The sequence below is a fragment of the Pseudophryne corroboree genome, chromosome 1, assembly GCF_028390025.1.
Source record: "Pseudophryne corroboree isolate aPseCor3 chromosome 1, aPseCor3.hap2, whole genome shotgun sequence".
Lineage (NCBI taxonomy): Eukaryota > Metazoa > Chordata > Amphibia > Anura > Myobatrachidae > Pseudophryne > Pseudophryne corroboree.
In genome coordinates, this window is record NC_086444.1 from 360,901,521 (window position 1) to 360,926,820 (window position 25,300).

Genomic DNA, 25,300 nt, shown 5'->3' on the forward strand with positions numbered 1-25,300 from the left:
TTGGTAGAGTAGTAGAGAACAAAAGTCCAGGGCAGTGCATGGCGGTGTTTATGCGCCAGACAGCAAGTAGAAAAAATATAGAGGTTAGAGGGTCTCTGCAAACGCGGAGAGTATGATGGAAAGCAGCGGACGTAGGCTCTCTGGTCATGCAGGTCGGGGCGGCGGGTGAGGCTCACCTGAGTCCCGAGGGACCCCACTACCGGAGCACCGTTGCTTTTTTTTTTTTTTTTTCGGACACCCACGGTCCAAGATGGTCAGCGCCTGGGTTCTGAGGCTCCTGGCCCGGTTTTGGCAGGGTCTCCCTGTTCAGCTAGCGCCCGCAGTGCAGGCGGAGCAAATGGTCCCCGGGAGCCAGCGAGAAGCGCCACCCGTCAAGTCGGTCACCAGGCCACGTCCCCAAGGCAGTGTGAGGGGGCTTGTGTAAGGGATCGGGGCCCCGAATCCCCACAGCCCGTTTATTTTTATTTTCTGCAGTGTGGGCAGATTGCCCACAACCAAAATGGCGCCGCCAGTCCCCTGAGCCAGGCCTCCACACCAGAGGCACCAGGAGCAAGCCGGATCGTTGGTGGGGAGGGTGAGTGAAGCCGCCGGCAAGAAGGCGGCTCACAGCCAGGGGGGGGGGGGGGGGGGGGGATTGGGGCTTTGTGTGCGGGCTCCCAGCTTCCGGCGGGCGGGAGACGCGTCCGCGCTGAGTGGCGGGTCCCCGCTCCGTGCGCCGAGTCTCCGCTCCGTGCAGCGTAGACAGCAGGGGGGGGGGGGGGGGGGGTGTCTTGCGGCAGGCCAGACAGGCACAGGGCAATCACTGATATGCTCGGGAGAAGTCGTCCCTCCCGAGCTCCGTCGCCGCTCGACCCGCACTTCCGGCCGGGGGGAGCACAGACTGTAGTCCCCGGCTCTCTATAGAGGGGAGGGCCGCAACCTGCAGGGACCCTTAAAAGGGCTCCTCGGCTCCGCAACCCAGACCCTCTGGTCCCAGATGGTAGAGGTATGCAGTAAGATATGTTAGAGGGGTTAAGGATTCCCTAAAACAGTTTTATTGTAGTAATAAGATCAGGGCCGGCAGGAGCTCCTCGAGATCACCTCTTCACAGCTCACAGGCCAGGCCACGCCCCCTTTGCACTTTTTTTAGTGTAGTTTTCTCCGTACAATGACCGGGATTCTCAATTAGTGCACCGTGTTCCCGCTCATGCTCGGCACAGGTTACCGTTCTCAACTGTAGTCCACATGGATTGTAAAGTACGAAAAAAATGTGAAAAACTCAGGTCGACATTTTGTCATGTCCACCTGGAACTCTGTTGACCTAGAGTCCCTGTCGACCAATAGTGGTCGGCCTGGACAGTGTCGACCTAAGTATTGTCGACCTAGAGACCGGATACCCTTACTTTATATAGTCCTATCTATATGATTCTGAAGAAGAAAATAGGATTTTAGTACCCACCGGTAAATCCTTTTCTCCTAGTCTGTAGAGGATGCTGGGGACTCCAAAAGGACCATGGGGTATAGACGGATCCGCAGGAGCTTGGGCACACTATAAAGACTTAAACTGGGTGTGACCTGGCTCCTCCCTCTATGCCCCTCCTCCAGACCTCAGTTAGAAAACTGTGCCCAGGAGAGACGGACATTTCGAGGAAAGAATTTATAATTTAAACATAGTGTTATACCAGCTCACACCACGAACATACCGCAAGACATGGCCGGCCTTCAACAGAATACCAGCCCACGGTATGAAAAACATACAGCCATATGCTGAGAGAATATGTAACACAACCTGTGTGTCAACCCAACCAATAATAAGAAACCACATGCCATGGCATGAACAACGTCAGTAATAGCCTGACAGAGAAGAATAACCACAAAGTGCAACCAAAATCAATAACTGCAGACACAGTACGCACTGGGACGGGCGCCCAGCATCCTCTACGGACTAGGAGAAAAGGATTTACCGGTAGGTACTAAAATCCTATTTTCTCTTACGTACTAGAGGATGCTGGGGACTCCAAAAGGACCATGGGGTCTATACCAAAGCTCCAGAACGGGCGGGAGAGTGCGGACGACTCTGCTGCACCGATTGAGCAAACATGATTTTTCCATCAGCCAGGGTATCAAACTCGTAGAGCTTAACAAAGGTGTTTGAAAACTAAGCAAGTAGCCGCTCGACAAAGTTAACCCGCCGAGACACCTCGGGCCTCCGCCCAATAAGAGCCCACCTACCTAGTAGAATGCGTCTCCCCCGACTTTGGTCACGGCAATCCAACCGTAGAACTAACACGCCGAATCGTATCACAGATCCAGCGTGTAACAGACTGCAGAGACGCAGGCGCCCCAAGCACGCTGGGAGCATACCGGACAACCAGAGTCACTGTTACCCCAAACTGAGCCCAACTGGCGACATAAATCTTCAAAGCCCTGACTACATCGAGAGACTTTGAATTAGCCAATGCTGAAGTTACCACCGGCATCAAAATAGGCAGATTTTTAATAAACCCTGAAAACCCTTTTAGGCAGAACTACAATCCGAGTTCTCAAATCGATCCACTTGGAAGATCAAACAGGGACTCTTGTGAGACAAAGCCGCTACTCCCGACAACCGCCTCGCAGTCTCCCAAAGGGCAAACGCATGACCACTCTCCAAGAGAGAAAATACAACCTTTAATAAAGGTTCCAATCAGTGAGACACAAGAAACGCAACACCACGTCAAGATCCCACTGTGCCAATAGGGCCACAAATGGAGGTCGGATGTGCAGTACACCTTTCACAAAAGTCTGAACTTACGGAAAGGTGGCCATTTTTTTTTTTTAAAGAAAATTTATAAGGCCAAAACTGCCCTGAAACCCCAATACGGTGGTAATGCTTTGCCGTTACTTCATTTCTAGCCTGAAAAAGTGTGGAAATGACCTCACTGGGAATACCCATTCGGACTAGGATATGGCGTTCAACCGCCACGCCGTCAAAAGCAATCGCGGTAAGTCCTGACACACGCCCGGATCTTGATGTAACAGTTCCTCCCGTAGAGGAAGAGGCCAGGGATCTTATATGAACAAATCTTGAAGAACTGTATACCAAGCCCTCCTTGGCTAGACCGGAACAATGAGGATCGCCGGAACCTCCGTTCTTCTTACGTTTATCACCTTCATCAGAGAGAAAGCAGAGGGGACACATATACCGACAGAAAACACCCAAGGTATCACGAGGTCGTCCACTGCTATAGCTTGAGTGATCCTTGACCTGGAATCCTATTCCTGAGGTCTCTCGTTGAGGTGAGACGCCAACAAGCCCAATTGAGACACTCCTCAAAGACTTGTCACTTCTGTGAAACTTCTTGATGACGACAGTCTTTCTCCCCGATGTAGAGCGCGTCTGTAGAGGAAATCTATTTCACCTTCGTTTACGTCCGGAACGAAGACTGTTACTATAACGTATACCAGTCTTTCCACTCAGCGGCAAACTATTTCAGCTTCTGCCATTGCCGCTTTGTTCCTTGTTCCGCCCTATCGACTTACTTACGCCACTGCTGTCAAGTCGTACGACTGAATTAACACGGGCAGATCGCGAAGAATATGTTCGTTGAAAACCGCTCTTAACTCAAGAAAGCTTATTGTAGACAAGCTTCGCACCTTGACTTTTACCTCTGGAAATACTTCCCATGTAAGGACTGCTCTCCAGCCTCGGCGATCTGCATACATGGACACCAGGATCTAATCCTGGATCCCGAACCATCATCCCTCTAGGAGGTGAGAACTGAGCAGACACCACAGGAGTGATATCCTGGTCATTAGAACTATAGTCCGGTGCATGTGCCGGTGAGACCCGGACCACATTCCTAACAGGTCCCATGAAAACCACTCTGGCATTCAACCTGCTCACCGAAAAGGCCTCTGAGTCCGCACCCAACTTCTTCATCAACAGAACATATTGATGGAGTGGCACTACAAATCTGATCCGACTCAGGATCCTCAGACCTTTTTTCCACAGGAAGAACACAGCACCTCAACCGTTCAGTATCTACCCTGATACTACCTCCGACATCTGCGCCGTTGGGAACAACAGCCCATCCCTGTGTTGAAAACAGTCAGAGAGAAACAACGATCTGCACCACATGTTTCTTGACCTCGCCTCAATCAGGCGAACATCTCAGTACAGAATAACAATGGCTCCTACTATTGAAAGAAAACCATCATACTACCATCACTCCAGGGAAATGGCCAAGACAATCCTGGCTATCCCTCCAGGTAATCTGAATGCGTAGAACAACGCATGTAAACTTTTTTTTTTATATAACCGGGACAGGAGGACAAGGCCCTGAACCTGACGCACCCCTGGTACGGTGTCCCGTACTACCTCCCCTTCCAGAGGGGAAACAGCAAAATCCATTAGAAAACCAGTGAGGGGAAACATCTGTACTCCAGAATGTCCCCCTTTGGATACTGTAAGTAACTCACCGGTCCTAGTCTATTCGTGGACTAACTGAAAGTAGTAACTGAGTCCTCACCGGAGCGGGGTCCCTCCACATAAACTCTGCGACATGTGGTGTATGTGGTAAAATAGAAACGACATCCTCATCTGCGAACCTAACAAGGCTGCAGAACTCTTACCTTTTCACCTTTCACAGGCTGTACAGAAAGGGAAAAAACAAAAAACTGTATTTAACCGATTAAAATGACTGCACCCCTCAAAAGAATGCGTCACCAACTGTTGCCAGGGAATCTAACTCCCGAAGTTAGACTTACCAGGAATATCCACAGAGATTGGCTGAACTGAGGCATCCCCCCTCCCAGGGAAAAGCTCCAGTAACTCTCGGAGTCAGCCTCAGCAGTCCCCCGGCCTCACTACCTGTATACATACGGCAGCCTGCCGCAAATTTATAGAGAGGATCCAACATAAGGAACCTCCCTTCTCTCTTTAGGGTAAATCTATTTTATGACTTACCAAACACAAACACTCCCTCATGTGCCTGTAATGCAAAAAGCCCACAGCATAGAAAAATAATCATATCACTTAGCTTTCCTGTATACGACCCGTTTAGACAGGGCCCCGTGTCGACCAGTCGTTGACTTTCACAATATTCCAACCGTGGCGGAAAAAGAATAACCCTTCGGACTTCTGGAGAGGGTGTGAGTCACGGCCGACCTAGAGCTTTATCAACAGAGCGACCAGCACATGAGAAGGAATACTATTACACCAGTATTCATCATAAATCATCATATGAATTTACATATTGTAATACACATATAGCCACATATCCTAAATATACATATAACATACGTATAATCGGATTGTCCCGAGGCTTCTGGTCCCCAGTGACATTAATGTGTTCTGAACGTGTATGACCATGTACTGAAAAGCCCCAGTTGTGGATCTACCAGGAAACATTATAGTCGACAGAAAACCCTAGTATTCGTCGACAGCAGGGATTAGTAACCAGGCAAAATTACCATCTTGCGACCCCAAGGGGTCTGAGGGAAGCAACGTACAACTGTATATACACAGGTATAAGTCAGATACAACATGTCCAGTTACCCCTGGTGACAACAGGTGGTGCCGACAGGGTCACCCACATACCATTGACCTTTCCATATAATATTTACTTTTTATGTTGTAGCAAGTACCCAGGTGCGTCGGCGATGCCGACAGTGAACCCCATAGGTGTTTATAACAGAACACTCACGCCTGTCAACACAAGTGTACTAAAATGGGTATATCTGACAGGGAGCACACAGAAAATCCACACAAGAATGATTTCATGCTCATTCCTAACTCAACTAGTGTTATATATGTGTACATAACACTAAAACACGGTGCCCCCCACCCCCCTCCCCTTGTTTGTGCATTACATACTTCTTGGCGGGGACAGAGAGAAATGGCGCTGAGCCTGTATGTGTGAGGGCTAAGCCCCGCCCCCCTCGGCGCGCTATAGCCCCATTATATTATATAGATACAGGTCTGGCACCGTATATAGTGTAAATACACTATATACGATAGGAAACTAATGCTGCTCAGGGCGCCCCGTGCGCCCCGCACCCAAGCAAACATTTCAGCGTGTGGGAGCACCAGCGCGCAGCGCGCCCGCAGCTGGCGGGGGCATCAGCCGCGGCGTCCAGGGCATCGTATTCACCTTTTTTCCCCGTGAAAACAGCCCTCAGTAACTGCCGCCCAGGGCGCTCCCCCCCAGCGCCCTGCACCCATGGAAGCCGGCGGCGCTGGAGAAATGGCGCGTAGTGCGCTATAACATGCTGACGGGGGTCTGGGACACGGAGCCCCGGCACCTCAAATGCACTATATTACAGCGCTTTAAAAAACAAAACCTGTAACTTGCTGCCCAGGGCGCTCCCCCCCCCCCCCCAGCGCCCTGCACCCGTGTAAGCCGGCGGCGGGGGATCAATGGCGCGCCGCGCGCTGTAGCAGGCTGGCGGGGGTATGAGACACGGTGCCAAGGCACCGAAATGCTTTCACTGCCAGCCTTATCAAGAAAACAGTAACTTGCTGCCCAGGGCGCTCCCCCCCCCAGCGCCCTGCACCCGTGTAAGCCGGCGGCGGGGGATCAATGGCGCGCCGCGCGCTGTAGCATGCTGGTGGGGGTATGAGACACGGTGCCAAGGCACTGAAATGCTTTCACTGCCAGCCTTATTAAGAAAACAGTAACTTGCTGCCCAGGGCGTCCCCCCCCCACCTCCCCAGCGCTCTGCACCCAGAGAGTGCTGTTGGTGTGTGGGAGCATGGAGCGCAGCGCGACCGCTGTGCCTCCGTTACTGAAGTCTTCTGCCGTCACTGAAGTCTTCAGTTCTTCACATACTCACCCGGCTTCTGTCTTCTGGCTTCTGTGAGGGGGTGACGGCGCGGCTCCGGGAACAAGCAGCTAGGCGCACCAAGTGAACGAACCCTCTGGAGCTAATGGTGTCCAGTAGCCGAGAAGCAGAGCCCTTGAACTAAGAAGAAGTAGGTCCTGCTTCTCTCCCCTCACTCCCACGCTGCAGGGAGCCTGTAGCCAGCAGGTCTACCTGAAAATAAAAAACCTAACAAAGTCTTTTAGAGAAACTCAGTAGAGCTCCCCTAGTATGTGTCCATTCACTCCTGGGCACAAAGTCTAACAAAGGTCTGGAGGAGGGTCATAGAGGGAGGAGCCAGTTCACACCCAGTTTAAGTCTTTATTGGGTGCACAAGCTCCTGCGGATCAGTCTATACCCCATGGTCCTTTTGGAGTCCCCAGCATCCTCTAGGACGTAAGAGAAATGTGAGTATGTTGAAAGCAATGTATTTATATATGTGGGGAAACAAGTGATATAATACACATTTTGTATTTTTTTTTTTACTATAAACATAAGGGAGAGCACATAAAGTTATTTCATAGGGACAGTTTGATAATGGTAAAGTCAGATATTACCAAGAGGGATAAAAGCAGCGTCCTCCTTTTCATGTAGTATTTGTGCAACTGTGTTCCCCGGTTTGTTTTCTTTGCCAAACCTGAGTACAGAACATTAGGTTAAAGTCTGCATTAAAGACCAGTAAAACATTAATGTCAGAAGCTTTAACATTGCATTTACTTTATGTGAAACAAATTAGGGTGCAGAAAATAAGAATTTACTTACCGATAATTCTATTTCTCGGAGTCCGTAGTGGATGCTGGGGTTCCTGAAAGGACCATGGGGAATAGCGGCTCCGCAGGAGACAGGGCACAAAAGTAAAGCTTTTCCGATCAGGTGGTGTGCACTGGCTCCTCCCCCTATGACCCTCCTCCAGACTCCAGTTAGGTACTGTGCCCGGACGAGCGTACACAATAAGGGAGGAATTTTGAATCCCGGGTAAGACTCATACCAGCCACACCAATCACACCGTACAACTTGTGATCTAAACCCAGTTAACAGTATGATAACAAAAGGAGCCTCTGAAAGACGGCTTCCTACAACAATAACCCGATTTTTGTAACAATAACTATGTACAAGTATTGCAGAATAATCCGCACTTGGGATGGGCGCCCAGCATCCACTACGGACTCCGAGAAATAGAATTATCGGTAAGTAAATTCTTATTTTCTCTATCGTCCTAGTGGATGCTGGGGTTCCTGAAAGGACCATGGGGATTATACCAAAGCTCCCAAACGGGCGGGAGAGTGCGGATGACTCTGCAGCACCGAATGAGAGAACTCCAGGTCCTCTTTTTGCCAGGGTATCAAATTTGTAGAATTTTACAAACGTGTTCTCCCCCGACCACGTAGCTGCTCGGCAGAGTTGTAATGCCGAGACCCCTCGGGCAGCCGCCCAAGATGAGCCCACCTTCCTTGTGGAATGGGCATTTACATATTTTTTGCTGTGGCAAGCCTGCCACAGAATGTGCAAGCTGAATTGTACTACAAATCCAACGAGCAATAGTCTGCTTAGAAGCAGGAGCACCCAGCTTGTTGGGTGCATACAGGATAAACAGCAAGTCAGATTTCCTGACTCCAGCCGACCTGGAAACTATATTTTCAGGGCCCTGACAACATCCAGCAACTTGGAGTCCTCCAAGTCCCTAGTAGCCGCAGGTACCACAATAAGCTGGTTCAGGTGAAACGCTGACACCACCTTAGGGAGAAACTGGGGACGAGTCCACAGCTTTGCTCTGTCCGAATGGACAATCAGATATGGCTTTGTGAGATAAAGCCGCCAATTCTGACACTCGCCTGGCCGAGGCCAGGACCAACAGCATGGTCGCTTTCCATGTGAGATATATCAAATCCACAGATTTGAGTTGTTTAAACCAATGTGATTTTAGGAATCCCAAACTACGTTGAGATCGCCCAGTGCCACTGGAGACATCAAAAGGGGGTTGTATATGCAGTACTCCCTTAACAACTTCTGGACTTCAGGAACTGAAGCCAATTTCTTTCTGGAAGAAAATCGACCGGTCGAAATTTGAACCTTAATGGACCCCAATTTGAGACCCATATACACTCCTGTTTGCAGGAAATGTAGGAATTAACCTAGTTGAAATTCTTCCGTGGAGCCTTCCTGGCCTCACACCATGGAACACATTTTCACCTAAGCAGTGATAATGTTGTGCGGTCACCTCCTTCCTGGCTCTGACCAGGGTAGGGATGACCTCTTCCGGAATGCCTTTTTCCCTTAGGATCCGGCGTTCACCCGTCAACGCGGCTGCGGTAAGTCATGGAACAGACATGATTCTTGCTGAATCAAGATCCTTTCTAGTATCTCTTGAAGTTCCGGGTACCAAGTTCTTCTTGGCCAAACCGGAGCCACGAGTATAGTTCTTACTCCTCTCCTTCCTATCATTCTCCATACACTGGGTATGAAAGGCAGAGGAGGGAACACATACACCGACTGGTACACCCACGGTGTTACCAGAGCGTCCCAGCTATTGCCTGAGGGTCTCTAGACCTGGCGCTTCATGTGGGACGCCATCATAACCACCTTTGGTCTTTCCCAACGGTTTACAAACATGTGGAAACTTCCAGATGAAGTTCCCACTTTTCCGGGTGGAATTCATTCATGCTGAGGAAATCTTCCTAGTTGTCCACTCCCGGAATGAACACTGCTGACAGTGTTATCACATGATTTTTCGCCCAGCGAAGAATCCTTGCTGTCATTGCCCTCCTGCTTCTTGTGCCGCCCCGTCTGTTTACGTGGGCGACTGCCATGATGATGTCCTACTGGATCAGCACCGGTTGACTTTGAAGCCGAGGTCTTCCTAGGCTCAGAGCATCGTAAATTGCCCTTAGCTCCAGTATATTCATGTGGAGAGAAATCTCCAGACTTGACCACACTTCCTTGGAAATTTCTTCGCTGTGTGACTGTTCCCCAGCCTCTCAGACTGGCATCCGTGGTCACCAGAACACAGTCCTGAATGCTGAATGTGCTGCCCTCTAGAAGATGAGCACTCTGCAGCCCCCACAGAAGAGACACCCTTGTCCTTGGAGACAGGGTTATCCGCTGATGCATCTGAAGATGCGATCCGGACCATTCGTCCCGCAAATCCCCCTGAAAAGTTTTTGCGTGAGATCTGCCGAATGGAATCGCTTCGTAAGAAGCCACCATTTTTCCCAGGACTCCTGTGCATTGATGCACTGATACTTGGCCTGGTTTTAGGAGGTTTCTGACTAGGTCGGATAACTCCCTGGCTTTCCCCTCCAGGAGAAATACCTCTTTCTGGACTATGCCCAGAATCATTCCTAGGAACAGCAGACGTATCATCGGAAAACAGCTGCGATTTTTGGAATATTTAGAATCCACTCGTGCTGTCGTAGAACTACTTTAGATAGTTCTTTTCCGACCTCCAACTGTTCTCTGGAAACTTGCCCCTTTCAGGATATCGTCCAAGTAAGGGATAATTAAGATGCCTTTCTTCTTTTAAGAATCATCTTTTCGGCCATTACCTTGGTAAAGGCCCGGGGTGCCGTGGATAATTCAACGGCAGCGTCTGAAACTGATATTGACAGTTCTGTATCACGAACCAGAGGTACCCTTGTTGAGAAGGGCAAATTTGGACATGGAGGTAATCCTTGATGTCCAGGGACACCATATAGTCCCCTTTTTTCCGGTTCTCTATCACTGCTCTGAGTGACTCCATCTTGATTTGAACCTTTTTATGTAAGTGTTCAAAGATTTCAGATTTAGACTATGTCTCACCAAGCCGTCTGGCTTCAGTACCACAATATAGTGTGGAAGACTAATACCCTTTTCCTTGTTGTAGGAGGGGTACTTTGATTATCACCTGCTGGAAATACAGCTTGTGAATTTTTTCCCAATACTGCCTCCCTGTCGGAGGGAGCCGTTGGTAAAGCAGGCTTCAGGAACCTGCGAGGAAAAAATGTCTCGACTCTCCAATCTGTACCCCTGGGATAATACTTGTACGATCTAGGGGTCAACTTGCGAGTGATCCCACTGCGCGCTGAGACTCTTAAGACTAACCCCCCACCTCACCTGAGTCCGCTTGCACGGCCCCAGCGTCACGCTGAGGACTTGGCAGACGCGGTGGAGGGCTTCTTTTCCTGGGAAGGGGCTGCCTGCTGCAGTCTACTTCCCTTTCCTCTATGTCTGGGCAGATATGACTGGCCTTTTGCCCGCTTGCCCACATGGGAAACGGAAGGATTGAGGCTGAAAAGACAGTGTCTTTTTCTGCTGAGATGTAACTTGGGGTAAAAAGGTTGGATTTCCCAGCTGTAGCCGTGGCCCCCAGGTCCGATGGACCGACCCCAAATAACTCCTTCCCTTTATACGGCAATACTTCCATGTGCCGTATGGGATCTGTATCACCTGACCACTGTCGTGTCCATGACATCTTCTGGGAGATATGGACAACGCACTTATCTTGATGCCAGAGTGCAAATATCCCTCTGTGCATCTCGCATACATATATATAGAATGCATCCTATTAAATGCTCTATATCAATAAAATATTTTTAGTCAGGGAATTCGACCAAGCCAACCCAGCACTGCATCTCCAGGCTGATGGCGATCGCTGGTCGCAGTATAACCACCGTATGTGTGTATATACTTTTTAGGATATTTTTCCAGCTGCCTATCAGCTGGCTCCTTGAGGGCGGCCGTATCTGGAGACGGTAACGCCACTTGATAAGCGTGTGAGCGCCTTATCCACCCTAAGGGGTGTTTCCCAACGCGCCCTAACTTCTGGCGGGAAAGGGTATAACGCCAATATTTGCTATCGGGGTAAACCCACGCATCATCACACACTTCATTTTATTTTATCTGATTCAGGAAAAACTACAGGTAGTTTTTTCACTCCCACATAATACCCTTTTTTGTGGTACTTGTAGTATCAGAAATATGTAACACCTCCTTCATTGCCCTTAACGTGTGGCCCTAATGAGGAATACGTTTGTTTATTCACCGTCGACACTGGATTCAGTGTCCGTGTCTGTGTCTGTGTCGACCGACTGAGGTAAATGGGCGTTTTTTTTTAAAAACCCCTGACGGTGTTTCTGAGACGCCTGGACCGGTACTAATTGTTTGTCGGCCGTCTCATGTCGTCAACCGACCTTGCAGCGTGTTGACATTTTCACGTAATTCCCTAAATAAGCCATCCATTCCGGTGTCGACTCCCTAGAGAGTGACATCACCATTACAGGCAATTTCTCCGCCTCCTCCAACATCGTCCTCATACATGTCGACACACACGTACCGACACACAGCACACACACCTGGAATGCTCTGACAGAGGACAGGACCCCACTAGCCCTTTGGAGAGACAGAGGGAGAGTTTGCCAGCACACACCAAAAAACGCTATAATTACATAGGGACAACCTTATATAAGTGTTTCTCCCTAATAGCATCTTTATATATATATTTATATCGCCAATTAGTGCCCCCCTCTCTGTTTAAACCCTGTTTCTGTAGTGCAGTGCAGGGGAGAGCCTGGGAGCCTTCTCTCCAGCCTTTCTGTGAGAGAAAAAATGGCGCTGTGTGCTGAGGAGATAGGCCCCGCCCCTTTTCCGGCGGGCTCGTCTCCCGCTCTTTAGTGAAGTTTGGCAGGGGTTAAATATCTCCATATAGCCTCTGGGGGCTATATGTGAGGTATTTTTAGCCAGTATATAGGTTTACATTTGCCTCCCAGGGCGCCCCCCCCCAGCGCCCTGCACCCTCAGTGACAGCGTGTGAAGTGTGCTGAGAGGAAAATGGCGCACAGCTGCAGTGCTGTGCGCTACCTTTAGAAGACTGTCAGAGTCTTCAGCCGCCGATTCTGGACCTCTTCTAACTTCAGCATCTGCAAGGGGGCCGGCGGCGCGGCTCCGGTGACCATCCAGGCTGTACCTGTGATCGTCCCTCTGGAGCTGATGTCCAGTAGCCAAGAAGCCAATCCATCCTGCACGCAGGTGAGTTCACTTCTTCTCCCCTCAGTCCCTCGTTGCAGTGATCCTGTTGCCAGCAGGACTCACTGTAAAATAAAAAACCTAAGCTAAACTTTCTCTAAGCAGCTCTTTAGGAGAGCCACCTAGAATTGCACCCTTCTCGGCCGGGCACAAAAATCTAACTGGAGTCTGGAGGAGGGTCATAGGGGGAGGAGCCAGTGCACACCACCTGATCGGAAAAGCTTTACTTTTGTGCCCTGTCTCCTGCGGAGCCGCTATTCCCCATGGTCCTTTCAGGAACCCCAGCATCCACTAGGACGATAGAGAAATAATCGTTATGGTAGACTTACTGTTGATAACTCTATTTCTCCTAAGTCCACAGGATAACATTGGGATATGAGGTAGCGGCAGCGGATTGGCACCAAACAATCAAAGCTTTCGGCCTCCCAGAATGCAACAGGCCTGTCCCTATATCCCCGTCTCCTGGCTCAAGCTATTCAGTTGTTTTCCAAAGCTCAAGGCAGGAGCATCATAGAACCTTAATCAAGCAAGAAGAACACACATGCACACCCTTCCGAACAAGAAGGAAGAGGTTAGTAAGTGAAAGGATCCTCAAAGCAGGTGTGTCAGGGTGGTATCCCTGTGGATCCTGTGGACTTAGGAGAAATAGAGTTATCAATGGTAACTTCTGATGAAACGGCCAGTGCTGCAGGCCGAGAAACGCGTTAAGGTACTCTATTGAAGGATTCCACTTGACTGCTATATTCTCCTGATACCCTTTGAGCTGTGTATACCGATTGGAGTATAGCCGCAACCAAACGGACACTTCACCAGCGGCGTGACAATCTGCCTTCCCACTACATTGTGCTGTTGCACACCTGGATCGGTGCAGCGCTCACAGCGGAGAAGTCTAGCCGCAATCAAACGGATATTTCACCAGCGGCGTGACCATCTGTACTTCCACTGCATCGAGCCGTTGCATACCCGGCTTAGTACAGCGCTCTCAACGGAGAAGTTTCTCCATCAGATGACACACTACAGGAATAATTGATCTCTTTATACCATTACCATCTAATCATTATACATCAATACAGCGCCGGTGTCCGCATTTCCAACACTGGGACACTGCCCGCTTGGCTCAATTGAGCAGTCTCTGACACTAACGAGGCTTGTATGTGCATAAGGAGAGGAGAGACCGCACATTTCAACAGTGATCCCTAACAGAGGTACCTCCTAACAGTCTCCCACTTCATTTATTTCAGTTCGTGGACGCACGGCTGAAAATTATGAAGCATCATTGCAATTTATAATTAAGGTCCAAAAGACTTTTTTTTTACATATATTGGTTCAGGAGATATACTACAGTCATATTTATTAATATACACTTATGTGACTTTTCATTATTATTTTATATCATTGTTTCAATGTTTTATTAGGCTATTTCATGAATTTTATTTTTATCAATGTGTTTAATGAAACACTATTTTACTAATAAATTTATATATTCGACTCATTCAGCGCTCCTATTTTTTTTCTCTATAACGTTTTCCAAAGCTCAAGGCAGGAGCATCATAGAACCCTAATCAAGCAAGAAGAACACACATGCACACCCTTCCGAACAAGAAGGAAGAGGTTAGTAAGTGAAAGGATCCTCAAAGCAGGTGTGTCAGTGTGGTATCCCTGTGGATCCTGTGGACTTAGGAGAAATAGAGTTATCAATGGTAAGTCTACCATAACAATTATTTCTCTGGCAGGGTCCACAGGTTATCCACAGGATAACATTGGGATGTCCCAAAGCAATTTAGTGGTGGGGACGCTCCTGATTGGACAGGCGAATCCTTCGCTGGAATTCAGCGTCCTAAGAGGCAAAGATATCAAAGGCATAATGTCTAATGAATGTGTTTACCTTACGAGTAGAGTGAGCAGAGACATTATCTGGAACAGGGAGTTCAGCTTGAGAATATGCTTCTGAAATCGTCATTCGAAGCCACCTCGCCAGTGTCTGCTTGTCAGCAGGCCATCCTCTCTTGTGAAATCTGTAAAGAGAGTGTCTGTTTTTCTGATGGCACTGGTACAATCCACGTAGATCCTTAAGGCACGGACTACGTCCAACGATGCATCTCCCGCAGAAAGGTGGAATTTAGACACCACCTTAGGAAGATACCCAGATTTGGTTCTGAGAACCGTTCTATCTGGATAAAAAAAAATCAGAAAAGGAGGGTGACATAACAATGCCCCTAAATCTGAAACTCTTCTAGCTGAAGCAATAGCCAGTAAAAAGAGAACTTCAGCTGTCAACCATTTAAAATCCACTCATTTTAGTGGTTCAAATGGGGCAACTTGAAGGGCCTTTAGGACTAAACTTAAGTCCCAAGGCACTGTAGGAGGAACAAAAGGAGGGTGAATGTGCAGCATTCTCTGGAAAAAAGTACGCACATCCTGTAGGTTAGCAATTTTCTTTTGGAACCATACAGTCAATGCTGACACTTGCACTCTCAAGGAAGCCACCCTTAGACCTTTGTCCATTCCTAACTGTAGGAATGCTAGAACTCTGGAAACTCTGAAAGACCTAGGATCAAATTTCTGGTCACTGCACCACTGAATATAGGCTTGCCATATTCAGTGATAAATGGGAGCTGAGGAAGGTTTCCTTGCTCTGAGCATTGTTTGAATTACCTGTTGTGAGAATCCTCTTATTTTCAGGATGGAAGTCTCAAGAGCCACGCCGTCAAAGACAGTCGATCCAGGGGCTTGTGATAGCAAGGACCCCGAGACAGTAGATCTGGACGTTGAGGGAGTAGGAATGGAGCATCCATCGACAACCTCTGCAGATCTGTGTACCAATGTCTTCCGGGCCAAGCCGGAGTTATTAGTATCACGGCGCCCCTTCCTTGTTTTGCCTTTCGCATCACCCTGGGTAACAAGTAGGCCAGACGAAAGTCCCATCTCACTGACAGGGGATCCACAAAGATCGCTTTGGGATCCTTTGTTCTTGACCCGTATGCGAGAACTTTGTTGTTTTAACGAGACGCCATGAGATCTATCTCCGGTAACCCCCACGTTTGCATGAAAGGCGTGTCGATTGAGAAAATCCGCTTTCCAGTTTAGGACTCCCGGAATGAACACTGCGGACAAGGCTGGATGATGAAGTTCTGCCCACTTTAATGTGAGACTTACCTCCTTCATTGCGTTTTGGCTGCGAGTTCCTCCCTGATGGTTGAGGTACGCTACTGCCATTGCATTGTCCAAGCGGATTTGGACTGGTTTCCTCTGAAGGATTCAATGCCATGTATATGGCACAAAGTTCCAATATATTTATTAGCAAGCAACTCTCTTCCTTGGTCCACTGCCCCTGGAAGCAACACCTTCCTGACACCGCTCCTCAGCCCTGAAGGCTGACATCTGTTGTCAGAATTTCCCAATCGGATATCCAAAAGGGTCTCCCTTTGTCCAGATGGGATGTCTGCAACCACCAGGCTAATGACCTCCTTACTTCCAGAGGAAGGACCATAGTCTTTTTTATCGTCTGATGAAAACCATTCCATTTGGAAAGGATCAGACGTTGTAGAGGCCTCGAGTGGAACTGAGCATACTCATCAACCCCATCACGCGCATTGCTGCATGAACGGATACCCTTTGACGACTTTGCCCAATTTATGAGCCAACTGTGTCTCTGCAAACAAGCTATTGTCTGCCGCAGATGACACTGAAGCAATTCCTGAGATTGTTTCAGGATTAATAAATCGTCAAGGTATGGAAAAATCCTTATCCCCTGCTGGTGGAGATAAGATGCCATTACCACCATCACTTTGGTGAGCACTCTGGGAGCTGTGGCAAGTCCAAATGGTAGGGCCTGAAATTGAAAATGTTGCTGGAGGATAGTAAACCTGAGATAGCGCTGATGGGACAGTGCCATAGGAACATGAAGGTAAGCATCCTGTATATCTGTCACACACCAGAGGCGGCGTTCGCCGCGCTCACCCCTGCGTGTCTGCTGGTCGGTGTTGCGGCCTCTGCCTTCGGTGGGCCACGGGCTCCGGCGTCTGGTTGGCGCGGCTACCGGCGGTTCTCCGGGGCATGGGCGCCGCCATGACAACCGGCATCACGTGGACGGGGGGCAGGTGACGTCATCAGACTGCTACGCCAATCCAGCGCTGGCGGGAGATTCAAAGTCAGACGCCGGACAGAGCTTCAGTGCCCGAGTATCGTCTTCCCTGACGTAGATGCCACTGCTCTTGTTCCCGGCAAGGATCTCTGCAGTTGTACTCCAGTGTCTCCGGCATTTCCAGCTGCCAGTTCGCTGCACCGTTTCCAGTGTATTCAGCGGCGGGTATATCTCTCTGCATTCCAGTCACCCGTGCTCCTAGGAATCAGCGTCTCAGTCTCCGTTCTCAAGTTCTACAAACCAACAGCGTCTAAAACCCCTGCACTTCAGTTCCTCACATCATCAGCGTCTCTGTCACCGTTCACAAGTTCTTTATCCATCTGTGCCCTCAATCATCATTTATAAGTTCCTCAAGTTATCAGTGACTTTTAAACATCATCCACAGTTTCTTCAGTTACCAACATCTCTAATACTGCTCACTAAACCCTTCAGTGGGTCTGGACATTTCTCTCATTTATTCCTTTTTGGCATTTGACTTTAAGTTGTTTTTCCCTGCAATAAAACTCTTCAATATTTCATCAAACTCCACTGTCAGTGTCCTGTATGAGGAAATCTTATATTAAGCATTCCCTTTTCCAGCCCAGTTGTGGTTCCTCTTCCCAACCATCGGAAGAATCCCCGAGTTCACAACACCCTCAGTCTAGGCCAGTGACAGTATACTCGGGCCACATGGACCCAGGTAATCGGAACCCAGAGGCAAGCGCCATGCAGGACCTGGTTTCCCGAGTACAGAGTCAGGAAGCAGCACAGAATCAGGTGATGCATTATCTCCAGGAGTTATCTGGCCGGCTGGATCAAATCCAGACTTCGCTGGCTTCAGTGGTTCCAGCTCCAGTTCCAGTATCCGCTCCAGTGGTTGTCTCTAGCAATGTTCCCTCCTTGTCTGGAACCAGGTCACGCCTTCAGCTTCCCACTCCTCCTCGTTACAACGGGAATCCGAAAAATTGCCGTGGATTCCTCAATCAGTGTGAGGTACATTTCGAACTCCTCTCACATAACTTCCCTACTGATCGGTCTAAAGTGGCATATATTATCTCTTTGCTTGAGGGTTCAGCGTTGGAGTGGGTGTCACCGTTGTGGGAGCGATCAGATCCGTTAGTTTCTAGTTATACCAACTTCATTGCGTCATTCCAAAGGATCTTTGATGAGCCTGGCAGGACGACTGCTGCCTCAGCTGACTTGCTCCGAGTTCGACAAGGCTCTCGTACAGTGGGACAGTATGTAATTCACTTTCAAACTATAGCTTCTGAACTGAGCTGGAATAATGATGCCCTTCGGGCTGCTTTTTGAAACGGGCTCTCAGATCGTTTAAAAGACGAATTGATTTCTAGAGATCTGCCAGATTCCTTGGAACAGTTGATCTCACTCTGTGTAAAGGTGGATCTTCGTATGCAGGAACGAGGTGGTGAACGTAGTCGGTCAGACCGGTTGAGACTTCGATCTCTTCCTTCTAAGCAAACAGTTAATTCCAGCCCAGACGAACCCATGCAGATTAATCGGTCTCGGCTGTCCCCAGAAGAGCGTCAGCGTCGGCGTGAGGGTAGACTTTGCCTCTACTGTGGAGCCGCGGATCATTTCCTCAAGTCTTGCAAGTCTCGCCCGGGAAACGGGCAGTCCTAGCTTGTTCTGGAGAAGTCAAGCTAGGGGTTGTTTCTCAATCTTCTCCGGCAGCGGACTGTCTACTTTCTGTATCTCTGTTTTCTGAGTCTGTAGTCAAAACCGTTAAGGCACTGTTGGACTCAGGAGCTGCGGGGAATTTTATTTCCCTTTCCTGCGCCCAGAATCTGGGTTTGAAGTTAGAGTCGGTCGAACGACCTATTACGATAACTGCTATTAATGGTACCCAAATTCCTAATGCTCTGATTACAAGTCGTACTATGCCAATCAAGCTGCAAGTGGGAGCTTTGCACCAAGAACATCTGGAGTTCCTTGTGATTCAGGAGATGTCTCACGATCTCGTCCTTGGTCTTCCCTGGCTCAAGCTTCACAATCCTCACGTCGACTGGAGGTCGACACAGATAATTTCTTGGGAGTCCATTCTGTCACTTGAATTGTCTTACTCCTGTCTACCCGCTTCGTGCATCGTCCAAGTCGGACGTAGAGCTTATTCCAGAGGCTTATCGGGAGTTTACAGATGTCTTCTCGGAACAGGCGGCCGATAAGTTACCACCGCATAGACCCTGAGACTGTCCTATTGAGCTCATTCCGGGGAAAATGAAACCTCGAGGTCGTACCTATCCTTTGTCAGTACCTGAGACTCAAGCCATGTCAGAATATATCCAGTCTAATCTGCAGAAGGGATTCATCCGCCCCTCTACTTCCCCAGCGGAAGCAGGCTTCTTCTTTGTGAAGAAAAAAGACGGAGGCCTGAGGCCATGTATCGATTATCGTGGTCTTAATGAAGTCACCATTAAGAATAAGTATCCTCTGCCGCTCATCACGGAGCTTTTCGATAGAGTTCGCGGAGCTCGAGTCTTCACTAAGCTCGATTTAAGGGGAGCTTATAACTTGATACGTATCCGACAAGGGGACGAATGGAAGACGGCCTTCAATACTAGGGATGGGCATTATGAGTACCTGGTAATGCCGTTTGGCCTCAGGAACGCCCCCGCCGTCTTCCAGGGATTCATTAATGAAGTCTTTCGGGACATGTTATACCTAAATGTGGTGGTATATTTGGATGACATCCTGATATTTTCGAAGAATCTCACTGAGCACAGAATGCAAGTTAAGGAGGTACTCCTTCGGTTGCGAGAGAACCATCTTTACGGCAAGATTTCCAAGTGCACCTTTGAGGTCCCCTCTATTCCATTTCTGGGCTACATTATTTCAGGTACGGAGTTGCGTATGGATCCGGAGAAACTTTCTGCCATTCGGGACTGGACTCAGCCTCTTTCCTTGTAAGCAGTGCAACGATTTCTAGGGTTCGCAAATTACTACCGGAAATTCATAAGAGGTTTCTCTACTATTGTGGCGCCTATTACTGCCCTTACCAAGAAAGGGGCTGACCCAAGCCATTGGTCCTCTGAAGCTGTAGCAGCGTTCGCCCAGTTGAAGGCAGCCTTTATGACCGCTCCGGTACTTCAGCAACCAGACTTTCTAAAACCATTCTTTCTGGAGGTTGATGCTTCTACGGTAGGCATAGGTGCCGTACTTTCGCAGTACGCTCCAGATGGGAAGTTACATCCATGTGGTTTCCATTCTCGCAAGTTCTCCCCTGCTGAATTAAATTACACCATTGGAGATAAAGAGCTGTTGGCAATAAAATTTGCCTTAGAAGAATGGAGATATCTTTTGGAAGGTGCTAAACACCTAATTACGATTTTCACGGATCACAAGAATTTACTGTATCTCAAGACGGCCCAGTGCTTGAATCCCCGTCAAGCAAGATGGGCGCTCTTCTTTGCCCGATTTTCGTTTGTCATTAAGTACCGGGCTGGAACTCTTAACACCAAGGCGGATGCCCTATCCCGTTCCTTAATGGCTTCGGATGAGAATTCCGTTGAAAAGGCGTTGATCCTCAGTCCTGTCTCTATTTCTGCGGCTCCAGCTGCGTTGGGTCCTCCTCCTGGAAGAATGTCTGTGCCAGTAAAATTTCGACCAAGATTGTTGCAGTGGGCTCACATTTCCAAGTTTTCTGGCCATCCGGGAGTTCAAACGATGTGGGAATTTCTACGAAGATCTTACTGGTGGGACACTATGAAGAAGGATGTTCAAGAGTATGTCAACTCGTGTCCTCAATGTGCTCAGCACAAAATTCTTCGTCTGCCTCCTGCGGGATTGTTGCACCCATTGTCCATTCCTAAGAGGCCTTGGACTCATATCTCTATGGACTTTGTTACTGAATTACCTCTCTCTAAGGGTCATAACACCGTTTGGGTGATTATCGACCGATTCTCTAAGATGGCACATTTTGTTCCGTTGACCGGATTACCATCAGCTTCTAAGTTGGCTTTGTTATTCATTCGGGAACACTTCCGCCTGCACGGGTTACCTCTGGAAACAGTCTCGGATCGAGGGGTACAGTTTATGGCAAGATTCTGGAGAGCCCTCTGCACGGCTCTACAAATAAAACTCAAGTTTTCATCTGCTTACCATCCACAGACCAATGGGCAACTGAACGCGTCAATCAAGATTTAGAGACTTTTCTCCGTGTTTACCTCTCTCCTTTACAAGATAATTGGGTGGAGTTGTTGCCTTGGGCCGAGTTCGCCCATAACCATCTATATCACTCCTCGACTGGTGAGTCTCCATTTTTCATTAATTACGGATTTCATCCCCAAGTTCCGGAATTACCCATTTGTCCTCCAGAAGAAGTTCCTGCTGCAGCCTCTACTCTCCGGCATTTCAGTCAAATCTGGAGTCGAGTTCATGCCAACCTCAAGAGAGTTTCCGGTCGCTATAAGTTCTTTGCGGATAGGAAGCGACGGGCAGCTCCTCAATACAAGGTTGGTGACAGGGTATGGCTCTCTACCCGCAATCTCCGTTTAAAGGTGCCCACTATGAAGTTCGCTCCAAGGTTCATTGGTCCTTATCCCGTGTTACAAGTCTTGAATCCGGTTGCCTGCAAATTGGGGTTGCCTTCCCATCTCCGGATACCAAATTCCTTCCATGTCTCTCTTCTTCGCCCTCTTGTTTTGAACCGGTTTCATTCCAAGTCCCCAAGGCCAACGTCTGCAGAGGCTGAAGAAGGTACGGACTTTGAGATCAAAGCTATTCTTGATTCTCGCTATCTTCACAAGAATTTACAGTATTTGGTGGAATGGAAAGGTTTTGGCCCAGAGGAAAGGAGCTGGGTCAAAGCTACTGAAGTTACGGCTCCCCGACTGGTGCGGATGTTCCATTCCAGACATCCAACAAAACCTGGAAAGTGTCCAGGGGCCACTCCTGGAGGAGGGGGTACTGTCACACACCAGAGGCGGCGTTCGCCGCGCTTACCCCTGCGTGTCTGCTGGTCGGTGTTGCGGCCTCTGCCTTCGGTGCGCCACGGGTTTCGGCGTCTGGTTGGTGCGGCTACCGGCGGTTCTCCGGGGCATGGGCGCCGCCATGACACCCGGCATCATGTGGACGGGGGGCAGGTGACGTCAGACTGCTCCGCCAATCCAGCGCTGGCGGGAGATTCAAAGTCAGACGCCGGACAGAGCTTCAGTGCCTGAGTATCGTCTTCCCTGACGTAGATGCCACTGCTCTTGTTCCCGGCAAGGATCTCTGCAGTTGTACTCCAGTGTCTCCGGCATTTCCAGCTGCCAGTTCGCTGCACCGGTTCCAGTGTATTCAGCGGCTGGTATATCTCTCTGCATTCCAGTCACCCGTGCTCCTAGGAATCAGCGTCTCAGTCTCCGTTCTCAAGTTCTACAAATCAACAGCGTCTAAAACCCCTGCACTTCAGTTCCTCACATCATCAGCGTCTCAGTCACCGTTCACAAGTTCTACAAATCAAACAGAGTCTTAAACCCCTGCACTTCAGTTCTTCACATCATCAGCGTCTCTGTCACCGTTCACAAGTTCTTTATCCATCTGTGCCCTCAATCATCATTTATAAGTTCCTCAAGTTATCAGTGACTTTTAAACATCATCCACAGTTTCTTCAGTTACCAACATCTCTAATACTGCTCACTAAACCCTTCAGTGGGTCTGGACATTTCGCTCATTTATTCCTTTTTGGCATTTGACTTTAAGTTGTTTTTCCCTGCAATAAAACTCTTCAATATTTCATCAAACTCCACTGTCAGTGTCCTGTATGAGGAAATCTTATATTAAGCCTTCCCTTTTCCAGCCCAGTTGTGGTTCCTCTTCCCAACCATCGGAAGAATCCCAGAGTTCACAACACCCTCAGTCTAGGCCAGTGACAATATCCAGGGATAGCATAAAATCCTCCAGCTCCATGGCCAAAATAATGGAACGTAAAGTCTCCATATGAAACCGAGGCACCCAAACTCAGCACTTTGAGATTGAGTATCGGCCGGAACGACCCATTTGGCTTCTGGACTAGAAACAAGTTGGAATAAAAAAGTCTTGTCCTCGCTGTGCAGGAGGAACTGGAATTATCACTCCTGACTGAAGCAACTTCTGAACTGCCTCTTGCAAAGCCCTGGCCTTCGTTTTCACTGAAGATGGGCTGGTACAAAAAAACCTTTGAGGAGGGTGTTTCTTGAAAGCAAACGCATAACCATGAGATACCGCTTCTTGCACCCAAGCATCTGTGGTAGACTGCTGCCAGATCTGTGCAAACTGAAGAAGTCAGCTTCCCACCCTGGGGTCCCCCATGTGGAGGCCCGCACCATCAGGTTGATGGTTTATCTTCTGATTTGGAAGCCGGCCTTCTGGTAGCCCAATGCTTTTTAGTCTTACCAGAAAATAGGAATTTAATACCTACCGGTAATTCCTTTTCCATAGTGGATACTGGGGTCTTGTACTATAGTACCATGAGGTATAGATCGGGTACACTGGAGCATGGCACTTTAAAAACCTTTTGTGTGTGTATGTGTGTGCTCACTCCTCCCCTCTATGCCCTTCCTACTAGACTCAGTCTAGGAAAACTGTGCCTGAGTAGACGGACATAATATGAGAGAAGAAACATTACAACAGCGGTGAGGCAACAAGCCAACACACAACCATAAACTAACCAGAACAGAGGATAGCAACACCAAACCAACCAGGATAGCACAGCTATCCCAACAACATAATGAGACCGCAACGCCGGTCCAACCAAATACTTACACAGGTAAGCAGGAACGAAACACTGAGGCGGGCACCCAGTATCCACTACGGACTAGGAGAAAAGGAATTACCGGTAGGTATTAAATTCCTATTTTCTCTTACATCCTAGTGGATACTGGGGTCTTGTACTATAGTACCATGAGGAAGTGCCAAAGCTCCCAAACGGGTGATAGAGTGCTGAGACCCCTGTAAAACCGCCTGAGCAAACTGAAGGTCATCCCTGGCCAGGGTATCAAACCGACAGAATTATACAAAAGTGTTCGAACCAGACCAAGTAGCAGCTCGGCCGATACACTTCGGGCAGCCGCCCAGGAATAGCCCACCGACCTTGTTGAGTGGGCCTGAATAGACGTAGGCAAGGGCAGAGCCGCCAAAGTATATGTCTGTTGGATGGTCAACCAGAGCCAGAGAGCAATAGATTGCTTAGAAGCCGGCTGACCAACCTTGGAGGCATCATAAAGGACAAACAGTGAGTCAGAATTCCGATGACAAGCCGTTCTTTTGACGTACTGTAAATCTTCAGGGCCCTGACCACATCCAGGGACTCACAACCAACGGAAGCGTCAGACAACATCTGAACCAGAATAGAATTCACATGAAAGGCTGACATCACTTTTGGGAAGAACTGAGGACGGGTCCTAAGTTCCGCTCTGTCTTTATGAAATATCAAATAAGGGCTCTTACAGGACAAGGCCCCCAATTCAGACACCCGTCTGGCAGACGCCAATGCCAATAACATCACCGTCTTCCAGGTGAGAAATTTTTAACTCCACCCTATGTAAGGGTTCAAACCAGTCCGATTGGAGAAAGGACAGAACCACAGTGAGGTCCCACGGAGCCGTGGGAGGTACAAAGGGCAGTTGCAAATGAAGAACTCCCTTCAAGAAAGTTTTTACTTCAGGCAACACGACAAGTTGTTTCTGGGAGAAAAAAAAATAGAGCGCAGAAATCTGAACTTTGATGGAGCCTAACCATCGGTCCATATCCACTCCCGCTTGCAGGAAAAGCAGAAAACAACCAATTCGAAATTCCACGGGAGAAACCTTTCTACCCTCACACCAGGAAACATACTTTTTCCAGATATGATGGTAATGCTTCGACGTAACCATCTTCCTGGCCTGGACCATGGTGGAAATTACCCTGGAGGGAAGACCTTTCCTAGCTAGAATTTACCTCTCAACTTTCAAGCCGCCAAACGTAGCCGCTGTAAGTCTGAATAGACGAACGGACGTGTTGAAGAACTTCTCGGAGCGGTAGAGGGCAGGGATCATCAGAGCCATGGTTAGGAGGTCCAAGTACCACGCACGTTGCGGCCAAGCCGGGGCAATTAGAATGGCCTGAACGCTCTCCCTTCTTAGTCTTTTTAGAACCCTTGGGATTAGCGGTAGAGGAGGGAACAGGTATACAAACTGGTACCTCCATGGCGTCGTCAGTGCGTCCACTGCAACAGCCTGCAGATCCCTCGTTCTGGAACAGTAACGGCATAGCTTCTTGTTGAGTCGAGAAGCCATCAGATCTATCTGCGGACAGCCCCACTGGTGAATTAGCAGTTGAAACACTTGGGGACGTAGGCCCCATTCCCCCGGATGGAGGTTGTGCCTGCTGATGAAGTCTGCT

At 48.9% G+C, this 25,300-nt stretch overlaps 1 protein-coding gene across 3 annotated transcripts in view; it reads right to left on the minus strand.

Moving 5' to 3' along the window:
• Positions 1-25,300, minus strand: part of PI4KA (phosphatidylinositol 4-kinase alpha) — a 351,394-nt gene that overhangs the window by 23,280 nt on the left and 302,814 nt on the right. For all 3 annotated transcript variants that reach the window (XM_063964791.1, XM_063964790.1, XM_063964792.1), the window contains one exon: positions 7,380-7,459. In XM_063964791.1, the coding sequence (XP_063820861.1) occupies positions 7,380-7,459 (80 nt within the window). The remainder of the gene's footprint in view (positions 1-7,379; positions 7,460-25,300) is intronic.